A 13,358-nucleotide genomic window follows, 5' to 3' on the forward strand; every position below is an offset into this window, starting at 1 on the left:
CATTTAAGAAAAAAATTTTTTTTAAGATTTTATTTATTTATTCATGACAGAGTGAGAGACAGGCAAAGACAGAGGCAGAGGGAGAAGCAGGCTCCACGCAGGGAGCCCAATGTGGGACTTGATCCCGGGACCCTGGGATCACGACCTGAGCCATAGGCAAGCGCTCAACCGCTGAGCCACCCAGGCATCCCAGTAATTATTTTTTAAGAAGGATATATTAGTGTTTTTTTGTTTCCTTGTAGATTTGAGAGTTCTTTCTCTTGCCTTCCCATTTAAAAGGTGTTCTTAAAAAGAAAATAAAAGGTGTTCTTTTTGTGTCATAACTTGTTAGGCTTCTCCTCTAACCTCCTTATTGTATGACGCAGACACATATGTGTATGCACATTTTATATTTTTCTTAGCATTTACTATTTCTGAGAAGACTATGATCAAAGGAACAAACCCTGTAATCTGTTTTCTATGATGGTTATAGGTACTTGCTCCTCTTATTCTTGTATTTCAAAAATTTTTGCCAGGGTACATCTATACAAGAGTCTCTAAATTTTTATTCTAGAAATGTGTGGTTATGCTTAATTTTTGCCTCTATCTTCTCTTGGTTTCCTCCTTGGTTTCTAGTTTGAATCTCTGCTCTCTTCCTTTTATTTCTATCACTTCAAGTCTTCTTTAAACATGATTGATCTTCTTTTCTGAATCTCATTAAACATTAATTTGCCTTCCTTATATTTTCTGTTTACTGTATTTTATATCAGTTTTGATTCTAATATTTACATTTTTAGTTTACTTGATTTTATTCCCCTTATCTAATTCACTTTTTCTTTTCTTTTCTTTTTTTTAATATTTATTTATTCATGAGAGACACAGACTGAGAGAGAGAGAGAGAGAGGCAGAAACACAGGCAGAGGGAGAAGCAGGCTCCATGCAGGGAGCCCGATGTGGGACTCGATCCCTGGACTCCAGGATCACACCCTGGACCAAAGGCAGGCGCTAAACCGCTGAGCCACCCAGGGATCCCCTCTAATTCACTTTCTTATTCCATCCCAAAACCACATTCCTTAACAGTTTTTGGCTCTCATTTCATAGGTGCCATGTCTTTTTGTGTTTTATGGAATATGACATGGTGTAAAATGTTCTTTTGATTAGGGAGATCATTTTCATCATTCTCAAGCTGATACTCTTTTTCCTGATTCAAATATTTTTACTAGGTCTGGTTTTTTTGTTTCCTTTTCTCCATCTTTCAATGAGGAGAGGCTTTTTTTTTTTTTTAAGATTTTATTTATTTATTCATGAGAGACACACACACAGAGGCAGAGACATAGGCAAAGGGAGAAGCAGGCTCCATGCAGGGAGCCCGATGTGGGACTCAATTCCAGGACTTGGGGATCACGCCCTGAGCCAAAGGCAGATGCTCATCCGCTGAGCCACCCAGGCGTCCCTCCATAGATTCTTTATTATGAATTAGTCACATTTATCCAAATGCACTTTTGCACTTTTGCTTTTGGTAGAGTGGTCCATAGAACTCTATACAAAGAACTGATAGAAATTATACATATAAGGAGAGTAGAAATTGGCGATGGAAGCTGTTGTACATTGGTCAGTTTAAAAATGAAGCTATAAAGTCTCAAAAATTGCGTGCCTGTAATATCTTCCATTTGTGCTTTTTTATTGTTTCAGAAACACGTATATCATTTGGGAAATACCAGATCTTTTTCACAACTCAAGCACTTTATTATAAAGTAGCATTTATTTGCTGAAAGAATAGAGATCTTTTGTTAATATAAGTTTAAAAATTGCAAGTCAAAATTGACCTTGGGTTAGTGGTTCTTCCCTTCTCTGTTATTGTAGGAGGTTTGACTTTTTCAAAGTATTTAGCCCTTTCTTCTGACCACAGCTAAATTAACTGCGTATTTACATTGTGGCATTCTTGAGAACCAGGACCTCGTATTCATCTTGTTTGTTAGTTCTGTCTTATGCAGGCATGGGTGTGCCTGGTTTCCCTGGTAAGAAACATTTATGTAAATTCATGTCTCTTTTTCTTTGGAAACAGAATAAATAAACAAGGAACAATTGAACATAACATTATGTGGTTTTTTAAAAATTTTGTGATTTTTTTTGTATTTAATTATCATTTGTAAGTATTCTGTGAGTGCTTTAAAGTGTTTAATTACCTTTTGAATGTGTTTTAAACATCTCATTAATTGTAGGTTTTTGTTTTGTGACAGTTTAGGTATATGTGATGTACTTGATTTGCCTATAATAACTGCCTTTTGAGAGGAGTAAAACATGATCAGTAGAAAACTTGCTCACTTGTAGTAACAATTCATTTTTACTAAATAGACAAGTTTATGAAGAGAGAATAAAGGAATGAAGTATTTGTTTTTTAAATCTAGTTACTCTTAGCTCTTTGAACCTTAATTTTGCTTTTGATTGCACAATAGGAAATTATGGTTGGACTCCCTAAAAACTACTTTTGTATTAATCTGTCTTCCTTGGAGCTAATTTAAAAACTGTTTTCCCCTTGAAGGCCAACTGTGATTTGAGGCGGCAGATTGACGAGCAGCAAAAGATGCTAGAGAAGTACAAAGAACGATTGAATCGATGTGTGACAATGAGCAAGAAACTCCTCATAGAAAAGGTGAGTGTCTTGGTTGGTGACCAGCATCCCTGGGTACTCAGGGTGTGGCATTGGTGTTGCTCCTTGTTCCTTACCTAAGATGCACATGCTGGAGAATAGGGCTTTTATGAGAAGACTCATTATGGTTTGACTATTAGAATTCTTTCTTACATGGACACTGGCCCTAGTGTCCAGGGTGATAATTTGGGACGTTATTTCTGATTGTGCCTTGCTTTGAGTATAATGTTGATTGCACAGGGATAGCTTGTCCCACTTGAGTTTATTTGCAGTGTTGCTCTCCTGAATTCTTAACATTCATCCTGTTAATTGAAATGCACATCCTATTGCTATTACAAACATTTAGCAATACTTAGACTTCCATTTTAGAGATGGTATTTGGAGTAACTTTACATTTATAGTAATGTGATAAGTGCTTTTTATGCTTTGAAAAAAATTAAGTTGATATATACTTGAATGCAACTACTTTATTTTTTTTAATGCAACTACTTTAATTGGCTGGTGTTTCCTTTAATATAGTAATTGATTAGTTGCTAGTTATTAGTAACTCTTTCTTGAAAGTTTTTAAAATTATATCCCTAATATGTATTTATCATAGATGGAAACAGTATTGCTAATGAAATAAATTATTATAAGCTAGAGATTTCAGACCGATTGATGGTTACTTCTGCTGGAATCTTTGGAATGCTGTTAAAAAGACAGGGAGCACTGATAAAAGGGAAGTAGGTTATTTTATTAATGTCAAAGATACTGAGGAGGACTTTGTTTTTAATTCATTAATTTTATAGAAAGGGAACCACTTTTTTTCATTTTTAATCTTAGAAATAATATCATACATGTTAATACAGAGAATTTAAAGTTTTAGGGTACTTCCTGAAGACCACGTAGAGGCAGCAGTTGTACTAAATTTTGATCAATATAGTACAAAAAATAAGCATCATGCTGTGTCTGAGTTCTCATAGGAGAATAAAGTTATTTTCTATTTGTCCTTTCCCCTAAGTCAAAACAGGAAAAGATGGCATGTAGAGATAAGAGCATGCAAGACCGCTTGAGATTGGGCCACTTTACCACTGTTCGACATGGGGCCTCTTTTACTGAACAATGGACAGATGGTTATGCTTTTCAAAACCTTATCAAGTAAGTGAACTGCATTGATTAAATGAAATTGAAAAGTTAGTTTAAGTTTTCTGTAATTGTAGTCATTAAAAATTTTAGTAGTGGTAGGCACCTCTTCATTCAACTTCAGTCCTTACATGTGTAAAGAAACATAGGGAATGAGGTGAAGTGCTGGGAAAAAATGACACAATCAGAGAAATAGTAAATGAGTTCTACATTAAAATTTAAAAGAATTAGAATTGCTGAAGTTAAGGAAGAAAAATCTAGTACTTGACTTTTTTTTTTTTTTTTAATTATGTAATGTATTTTCACAAGGAGTCAGTGAGCTTATTGATTCTGGGCCCTCAGAGAAATGAAATAGGCAAAGACCTAAGGAAGAATGTCCTGAATTAGGTAGAAAGCAAAATAAAACCCTAGAAGAACCTCATAAGATAGGTCTCTGAGGCCCTTTAAGGAGATGGTGTCCGGTGATTTGAGATAGCAGCTCCCTTAAAGTCAGAGGCTGAGCCAGTGGTCAGGCTAGGGGCCAGCCACAGTGTGTGTCTGTCAGCAGCTTGGAATCTTAAGCACTCATTCACTTTCTTTTAACTTCTCTTTTAACTTTGGTTTGAAACATTCAAGTGTCTACTTGAAGGAGGAAATTGACATTTAAAATCTTAAATTCCAACTGTGTAAATAGCTAATATTAGCTCTGGACTTAAAATATATATATATATATCTTTATGTTGTACCTTTTGGTATATCTTATTTATCTTTATTTGCTAGATTATTTCCATCTGAGACTGGGGGGAAGGGCATTGTGTTTTTATTTTTTTTTTTTAATTTTTATTTATTTATGTATGATAGACACAGAGAGAGAAAGAGGCAGCGACACAGGCAGAGGGAGAAGCAGGCTCCATGCACCGGGAGCCCGATGTGGGACTCGATCCCGGGTCTCCAGGATCGCGCCCTGGGCCAAAGGCAGGCGCCAAACTGCTGCGCCACCCAGGGATCCCGGCATTGTGTTTTTAATTGAGGACTCAAACTTTCAATCTGTGGGTCATGGTGAATTGGATGGTTCCATAGACTGCTTTTCCTTTTCCTTGCTGATGTAACTTCTTGAGCAGTAATTGGAGAGTGTGGGACTCCTTTAATAGCAATGAAACATAAAGAAATAACATTTATGCTTGAAATAAAGTACAGATATTGATCTTATTAATAATCCTAACTTCTGGATTGCACATTAGTAGTCACTGTCTTATGTATCATACATTACCCTCCACTTAGCTTTGGTATGTTTTTGCCTCACACTTGTACCTTAAGTATGTGTAATTTGGTGTGATAAGAGGCTAGCTGTTGAGTGAAAGATACAATACCCAGGAAGAAAAACAAAGCCTTCTGAGTCAGGCCAGGTGCCAGAGGCTCAGAACGACATCCATTCTAAGTGCTAAGCATAGGTGGCTGGTGAGAGCAGAGATGCACCAGGGCAGTGGAAATGGCTGCTACATGGAGGCATGGCACCCTGACTAGGACGTGTAAATTGCCCTGAGATTGGCATACCATCCAGTTTCTTTCTTTCCTTTTTTTTTTTTTTAAGATTTTATTTATTTATTCATGAGAGACACAGGGAGAGAGAGAAGCAGGCTCTATGCAGGGAGCCTGACGTGGGACTTAATCCCGGGTCTCCAGGATCAAGGCCCTTGGGCTGAAGGCAGCACTAAACCACTGAGCCATCTGGGCTGTTCCCCTTTCAGTTTTAATGCAGAAGTTGAAGTTCTTCAGTTTTAAGGCTATATTTGATATCCTCATAAATGATTATTCTCTGTATATAAGAAACTCCATGATACATACTCTGGGGATGAAGTAGCTAAACACCAGGTAGTAGTGCTAGGTTTTATAGGAAGAGACAAACCTCAAAACATTTAAAAATTTAATCAGATAATTAAATACAGTCTCAGCAGGACCATCAGTGCAATTCTTTTGTTTTTACTTTGTTCCTCTGCTCTTTTTGAGTGATCTTTATTAATTCCCTACAATAGAAAATTTACCAGCTAGTAGGTAAATCAGAGTTGTATTGCAGTTTTTTCCTTTCCAAAGTATATTTGAACCTACTGAAATAGTAGCTTATTTATTTTTTTTAAAGATTTTAATTATTAGAGCAAGCACAAGCAGAGAGAGTGGCAGAGGAAGGAGGAACAGGGTCTCCACTAAGCAGAGAGCCCCATGTGGGTCCTCATCCCAGGTCCTGGGATCATGACCTGAGCCGAAGGCAGATGCTTAACCGACTAAGCCACCCAGGTGTCCCAGAAAGTAGCGAATTTTACAGTTCTGAGAATATAGTTATGTTATATACTGTGGTTATTCAGTACACTCTTCCTTTGAAGTCTTAAAGTCTCAGTCAGTGATGAGGTAATCAAAAAAATTGCTTTTGGTGGGGGGTGTGGTTTTCATTTTTATTAAACAGATCTAAATTTCACCATTAAGTACTGAGCCTAAGTATATCCCGGCCTTATTTCTGAAATATAAAGCTCAAACAGATGACGTAAAGGTTGTTGAATATATTAATCAGAGAATCCGAGAGTTGGCAAAATCTGTCATACGTTTACACATTCAGTACCACAAGTGAACTCCAGAGAGAGGAAGATATATAAAACTTTGGGTTAAAAAAAAAAAAAAAAAGAAAAAAGAAAAAAAAAACTTTGGGTTAGAATTGGCGGAAAACCCATTCGGGACAGAAAGGAGATCCTTGTCACTGATAAAGAAATTCTCTTTGACTTCAGACAAGCTAAAAGAGGCTGTCAGTTTACAAAAACCATTGATTTGTACAAAATCACTATCAGGCAAGAGAAACAGTATTGACAGGATAGATGAAGGCTTTGGGTTGTGGGAGTTGACTAGTCTGCAGAGGGCAGGGCTGGTTGGGCTGTCACTCAAGTCCAGAATCTGTAGATTAGAAGAGCAGGCTGGAAAGTCTAGATGTAGAGTGGTTAGTGCATTCCTCAAATGTCCTTGCTTTCCAATTAGGTTCCTAGGATGCTTTCCTCAAACAGGGAAAAAATTCTTTATTAAGATTTTGTTTAGGGCCGCCTGGGTGGCTCAGCAGTTGAGCGCCTGCCTTCGGCCTAGGGCGTGATCCTGGAGTCTCGGGATCAAGTTCCACATCAGGCTCCCTGCATGGAGCCTCCTTCTCCCTCTGCCTATGTCTCTGCCTCTCTTTTGCTGTGTCTCTCATGAATAAATAAATAAAATCTTTAAAAAAAAGATTTTGTTTATATTGAAATAAACAATATTAAAGTCATGAGGTTTGACCATATACAAAATTGTGGTCACTTAAGAAGATATGGATTATCAACAGGAGTAAATTAAACTTCCTAGCATTGTAATGATAGTCTCGGTATTTATTCTGGTGTAGAAGGAGTAATAGAATCCACCACCCCTCCTCCCCTTTTTAAGTAGGCTCCATGCCCAATGTGGAGCCCAAAGTGGGGCTCAAAATCATGATGCTGAGGTCACGAGTCTGATGCTTAACTGACTGAGCCACCCAGGCACCCCTAGAATCCCATTTTAAAATGATTTCTTGTGAACCATGTGATTCTTTGTCACATGATCTATGATGAAAAACAACTCTTGGTTGATGTTCTAAGTGTCAGATCTCCGTTGAGTGTCCATACCATTACACAGTAGATAAAGAACACAAAGTTCTGGAAATCTGTAAAAATTTTTATCTGGGATATTCAGGAGTTATCTGTAGATCATTACTAAATTTTTTGTCCCTTTGGTTAAAGTGATGTCTAAAAATACAGGCATTTGTTTTTTAATATCTCTCTTACTAGTTACTGTATAGTATGGTTGGAGTCTGGAATACAGTTTTACTGTTGAAGGTGTCTGTATTCATTTCCTAGGGCTACTGTAACAAAATATCATAAATTAGGCAGTTTATTTATTTACTTTTAAAGATTTCATTTATTTATTCTTGAGAGAGGCAGAGACATAGGCAGAGGAAGAAGCAGAGTAAGAAGCAGGCTCCCTGCATGGAGCCTAGTGCAGGACTCCATCCTGGGATCACGCCCTGAGCCAAAGGCAGATGCCCAACCACTGAGCCACCCAGGCATCCCAAATTAGGTGATTTAAAACAACATAAATTTATTCTCTCACAGTTTAGGAGGCCAGAAATCCAAAACCTAGGTGTTGACAGACCATACTTCCTCTGAAGCTTCTAGGGAGGATCATTCTTTGACATTCTGTGGCTTGTGGCAACATAACTTCAGGTTCTGCCTCCATCTTCACATGCTATTCCTCTATGTGTCACAGTGTCTTCTCTCCCTTTATAAGGACATTAGTCATGTTGAATTAAGGGCCTACTGCACTCCAGTATGACCTCATTTTAAGTAATGACATCTTCAGTGACCCTATCTCCAAAGGTTATAATCTGAAGTCCTGGGGGTTAGAACTTTAACATATATTTTTAGGTGACCGACTTCAATCTGTAATGGTGCCTAAGACTATGGTTGTCTTGTTTTCTTTTAGAGGGAATGGCTTTTTAAATAGGGTTATTTAGATTTGAATGAGGTGGATTATCAGATATCAATACCTCTATAAAAGATAGTGGAGGGATACCTGGGTGGCCCAGTGGTTGAGCATCTGCCTTTGGCTCAGGACATGATCTCGGAGTCCCTGGATAGAGTCCCACATCAGGCTCCCCGCAGAGAGCCTGCTTCTTCTGCCTGTGTTGTGTCTCTGCCTCTCTCTCTGTGTCTCTCCTGAATAAATAAATAAAATCTTAAAGAAAGAAAGATAGTGGAAATACTCTTTCTATGGATGATGAATGGCCATTATTCTCTAAAATTGATACAATGCAACAAGTATTTAAGGATCAACTCTAAAAAGCAACTGTCATGTATTAGAGGTATAAGGCTTGATAGACATGGTTCTTTTCTAAGATGAGTTACAGTTTACTGACATAATTCCAGATTCTACTCCCAAAATAAATGTAAATGAAGTATCACTGATAGGACTGTCTTTAGGTGATTTTTATTTGTAAGTATAAGTAGCTAAATCGTTTTAAGAATATCAAGAATTAATATAGGAATTGTTATTATATTGTATATAATTGTGATCTCTGCATTTTCACGTTCAAGAAAGTGTTCTTGTTCTCAGAATATGCAGGTTTAAGATTTCCCCAAGTTTTGGCATCATTGTATGCTGTATTTATGCATTACACATATGATGGCTGTGGGGCCTCTTTCTTGATGAATCTCTGGAGACCAAATTTTTTGGATTCTTACTGGAAACTAATAAAAAATTAGTTTTATTTTATGTTTAATAAAGATGATTGCTGAAAATCTCAATCTTCCAAAGCAGCTCGTCTTCAAAGATAAGACACTGTGGCACTCCACTTGCCCTCTTTAGTTTATAGTTTAAACTATATACAATATAATCATCTCTAGAGAGTATACTGTGCCTTGCATTCATGGTCCATGAAAGGATAGAAAAGGAGCTAAAGATATTTTACCAATGTTTTGATTGAGAAACTCCTTGAGAGGCTGTTCTGAGACAGTGTTTTCTGGAAGACATGAATCAGAGGAAAGATTGTGATTTTACCTACGGATTCTGGTCTCAATCTAGAAGTCTTTCAAGCCGTATACATGTATTTTGGTGGGGAGGCACATCTTTAATGATAGTTTTAAAAAGTTTTTTTTTTTTAAGGGCTTTATTTATTTATTCATAGAGACACACACAGAGAGAGGCAGAGACACAGGCAGAGGGAGAAGCAGACTCCGTGCTGGGAGGCCGACGTGGGACTCAATCCCGGGTCTCCAGGATCATGCCCTGGGCTGCAGGCGGCGCTCAACCGCTGTGCCACTAGGGCTGCCCTAAAAAGTTTTTTTCAGACAAACAAAACTCTATGATTTCCATTTTGCTGTTAAATTGACATCTATTTAGTAATCAGCTCATCCTGAAGCCAGAGGAATTGTATTATTAGATGAATATTTATTTACAATGCTTTGATTAGGTCAATCTTGCTTACAGTATTGTCCCTCTAGCTATAGGAGTATGAATTGTAGGCATCTACCCTGGAATACAGTCTTGTTTTTCTGGTTGTCATTCTTCTGAGAAAAAATACACTGTTTATAGGGATTGACTAGAGATTGACTACTACAATGTTGAGGGAAGAAGGTTGAATAGACTTCATTTGAAAATCGGTTAAAGGGATCCCTGGGTGGCGCAGCGGTTTGGCACCTGCCTTTGGCCCAGGGCGTGATCCTGGAGACCCCGGGTCGAGTCCCACATCGGGCTCCCGGTGCATGGAGCCTGCTTCTCCCTCTGCCTGTGTCTCTGCCTCTCTCTCTCTCTCTCTCTCTCTCTCTCTCTCTGTGTGTGTGTGTGTGTGTGTGTGTGTGACTATCATAAATAAATAAAAAAAAATTAAAAAAAAAGAAAATCGGTTAAAAACTTAGATTCCGTCATTCTGTAGAAATGAAGGTGGGATCAAGAAAAGGAGGTGGGAGGAAGCAGGGTAGAGAGAGAAGGAGGAGTTAGCATTTGATTTTCAACTAGGGTAGGTGATTTAAAGATTTTAATATTTTATTTTATTTTAAAATGGTTAGTCCCAAATCTTGGTATATTTTTAATATGCCAGGTCTCCAGACTTTTTAGTATCTGTTAGGCATATATGAGACAAAGTGGTTTTCTAGTATTGCTATTTTTACTGACTCCTAATTTGCAAATGGGTTTATTTAATTTATTTTTATTTTTTTAAGATTTTATTTATTCATGAGAGACACGGGGGAGAGGGGACAGAGACACAGGCAGAGGGAGAAGCAGGCTCCACGCAGGGAGCCCGATGTGGGACTCGATCCCAGGTCTCCAGGATCAGGCCCTGGGCTGAACGCGGCGCTAAACCGTTGAGCCACCCGGTCTGCCCGCAAATGGGTTTATTTTAGAAAATTCTAACTTCTTATTAGGACATCCATTAATGGTGATGATGTTAGATATCTGAAGAATCTTTGTAGATGTTTTTTACGAATTCATTTTGCCCCATTCTCTCTCTCTTTTTTTTTAATAAATTAATTTTTATTGGTGTTCAATTTACCAACATACAGAATAACACCCAGTGCTCATCCCATCAAGTGTCCCCCTCAGTGCCCGTCACCCATTCACCCCCACCCCCCGCCCTCCTCCCCTTCCACCACCCCTAGTTCGTTTCCCAGAGTTAGGAGTCTTTATGTTCTGTCTCCCTTTCTGATATTTCCCACACATTTCTTCTCCCTTCCCTTATATTCCCTTTCACTATTATTCATATTCCCCAAATGAATGAGAACATACACTGTTTGTCCTTCTCCGATTGACTTACTTCACTCAGCTGCCCCATTCTCTTAAGGAGTTTTTACGAGTTGCAAGGCCTTACTGTGCTTTCTTTGAGTGTACTTATTTTTGAAAAACTTAGTTTAAGTTTGACCATATCAGTGAGTGGGAATGACTGTGGGGGCGGTAATGGCTCACTTAGAGTAAAATGAACGATAGCTCTAAAAAGAAAATCTTTTTTTTACTTTGTTTAGCATCCTTCATATTAGCTATGCTTTTAGATAAAATTTGAGGAGACTTTAAACCAAATAAAAAATAAAAAGGCGCTTGGAACCTTTTGTAATTTTCTTATAGAAATAACAGGTTTTTAGTGGGGTCATACCAAGAGTTGTTTTCTTAACTGTTAAAAAGAAATCAGAAAATTCTTCCTGAGTCAGAAAATAAGGTTGCAGTGGAAATTGGATATTGTTCCTGCCTGCTTTCCTGGTCTGAGAAAAATTATAACTACCGTCTTAAAGCACAGACTCATTCCAAAACTTCTTTCTGTCATCAGTTATTTGGCTCTTCTAACCTGAAGTTAAAATCAAATCTTTATTGATTGAAAGGGGCTTATTTTTTCGGAAGCCTATCGCATATATACATACCAAGATATTTATTCTACAGCCATGTTACAATTTTTTTATCACCTTCTGTGCCACATCTTTTCTATCTCTAGGCAGCAGGAAAGGATAAATTCACAGAGGGAAGAGATAGAAAGACAACGGAAAATGTTAGCAAAGCGGAAACCTCCTGCCATGGGACAGGCCCCTCCAGCAACCAATGAGCAGAAACAGCGGAAAAGCAAGACCAATGGAGCTGAAAATGAAACGTATGTTCTTTATTAATGTGAACTGTGAGAAACTCTACTCTCCCCAAAATACTCATGTCCTGTTGAGTGCCATTGGACAAAATGATAAATTATGCGGATTTCTAGAGCATTAGCCTTCTTTTTAGTTACATTTATGGATTTACTCACAACATATATATAAAACCTTGTAAAATTCATTTTCTTAGTCCTGATCTCAGGTATTTTTGAATAAGTGGGAGAAATAATGTCTCTTAACTTGGCGTCATGGTCTTTGGCCACCCTTGTAACAAATGTGATGTCATTGTGATCGTCAAATGGTATAGTTGCTTATGTGTGGATCTGGGTTATGGTACCTCAGTATCATCTTATGGGTATTACCCAGCCACTATTTTGTTTTTGTTTTTTAAGATTTTATTTATTTATTCATGAGAGACAGAAAGAGACCGAGACACAGGCAGGGGGAGAAGCAGGCTCCATGCAGGGAGCCTGATGTGGGACTCAATCCTGGGTCTCCAGGATCAGGCCCTAGGCTGAAGGCGGCCCTAAACCACTAAGCCACCAGGGCTGCCCCCAGCTACTATTTTGAACTAAAGAATGCGCAGATGAAGAATGCTCTTTATGGTCTAAACAGCACTTAGTTAACAGTCTCAAATTTTAGGAGTAAGCTAAGAAAAAACATATAATTTTTAGAAAAGAGTATTTTCCCAATAAGCCAAATCTTGACATCACCATTTTTTTCCTCTTCCGTGGACCTAAGGAAAACACCAGTATCTTCAGTGACAGTGTAGTTGTCTTTTCCACTGCCAATCAGCAGTTAGTCTGCATGAATGTGAGGGGTAGAAGATCCTTAGTATAGATGCTGTCTTTTTTATCCTTGCCATGTGTCACACTTCCCTAATTGATTATCACATTCTTGATAATCCACTCTGCTAAGAGAATCTTCTTCTTGGACAGTTGTTGACAAGATTTTTCAATAATGGTAAATATTTCAGGCTTTGTAGGCTAGAAGGTCTCTATTGCAGCTACTCAGCTCATCTGTTGTAGCCTGAAAGCAGCCACAGGCAATACATAAAAGAATGGGTATGGCTGTGTTCCAATGAAACTTTATTTACAAAAATAGACTGAGCTGATTTGCTTATGGGCTGTAGTTTGCCAACTAAGCAGGAACTCCAAAACAAAATTGACATGGGAAGTAACCTATACATTACTCACCTACTTAAAATATTCCTCATACATACCCCAAAGACAAATTTAAGTCAGCACCTCTGTCTTCAAGAAGCTTTCAAATAAAAAAAGGGAAAAAAGATGTACAGATAGTATAGGCAGTCTCTGAAGAATTGATGGTAGCCGTGAAGTTGATTTCTCAATTGGATGCTTGAAATTTTATGTTTTAAAGATTTTATTTATTTATCCATGAGAAACACAGAAAGATAGGCAGAGGGAGAAGCAGGCTCCACGCAGGGAGCCCGATGTGGGACTCGA

The 13,358-nt window shown here is 38.0% G+C and overlaps 1 protein-coding gene across 2 annotated transcripts in view; it reads left to right on the forward strand.

Moving 5' to 3' along the window:
• Positions 1-13,358, forward strand: part of TLK2 (tousled like kinase 2) — a 120,999-nt gene that overhangs the window by 77,659 nt on the left and 29,982 nt on the right. For both annotated transcript variants that reach the window (XM_055337354.1, XM_055337358.1), the window contains 3 exons: positions 2,522-2,632; positions 3,630-3,766; positions 11,745-11,897. In XM_055337354.1, coding sequence (XP_055193329.1) covers positions 2,522-2,632; positions 3,630-3,766; positions 11,745-11,897 — 401 coding nt within the window. The remainder of the gene's footprint in view (positions 1-2,521; positions 2,633-3,629; positions 3,767-11,744; positions 11,898-13,358) is intronic.

The sequence above is a fragment of the Nyctereutes procyonoides genome, unplaced genomic scaffold (genome assembly GCF_905146905.1).
Source record: "Nyctereutes procyonoides isolate TBG_1078 unplaced genomic scaffold, NYPRO_anot_genome, whole genome shotgun sequence".
NCBI lineage: Eukaryota > Metazoa > Chordata > Mammalia > Carnivora > Canidae > Nyctereutes > Nyctereutes procyonoides.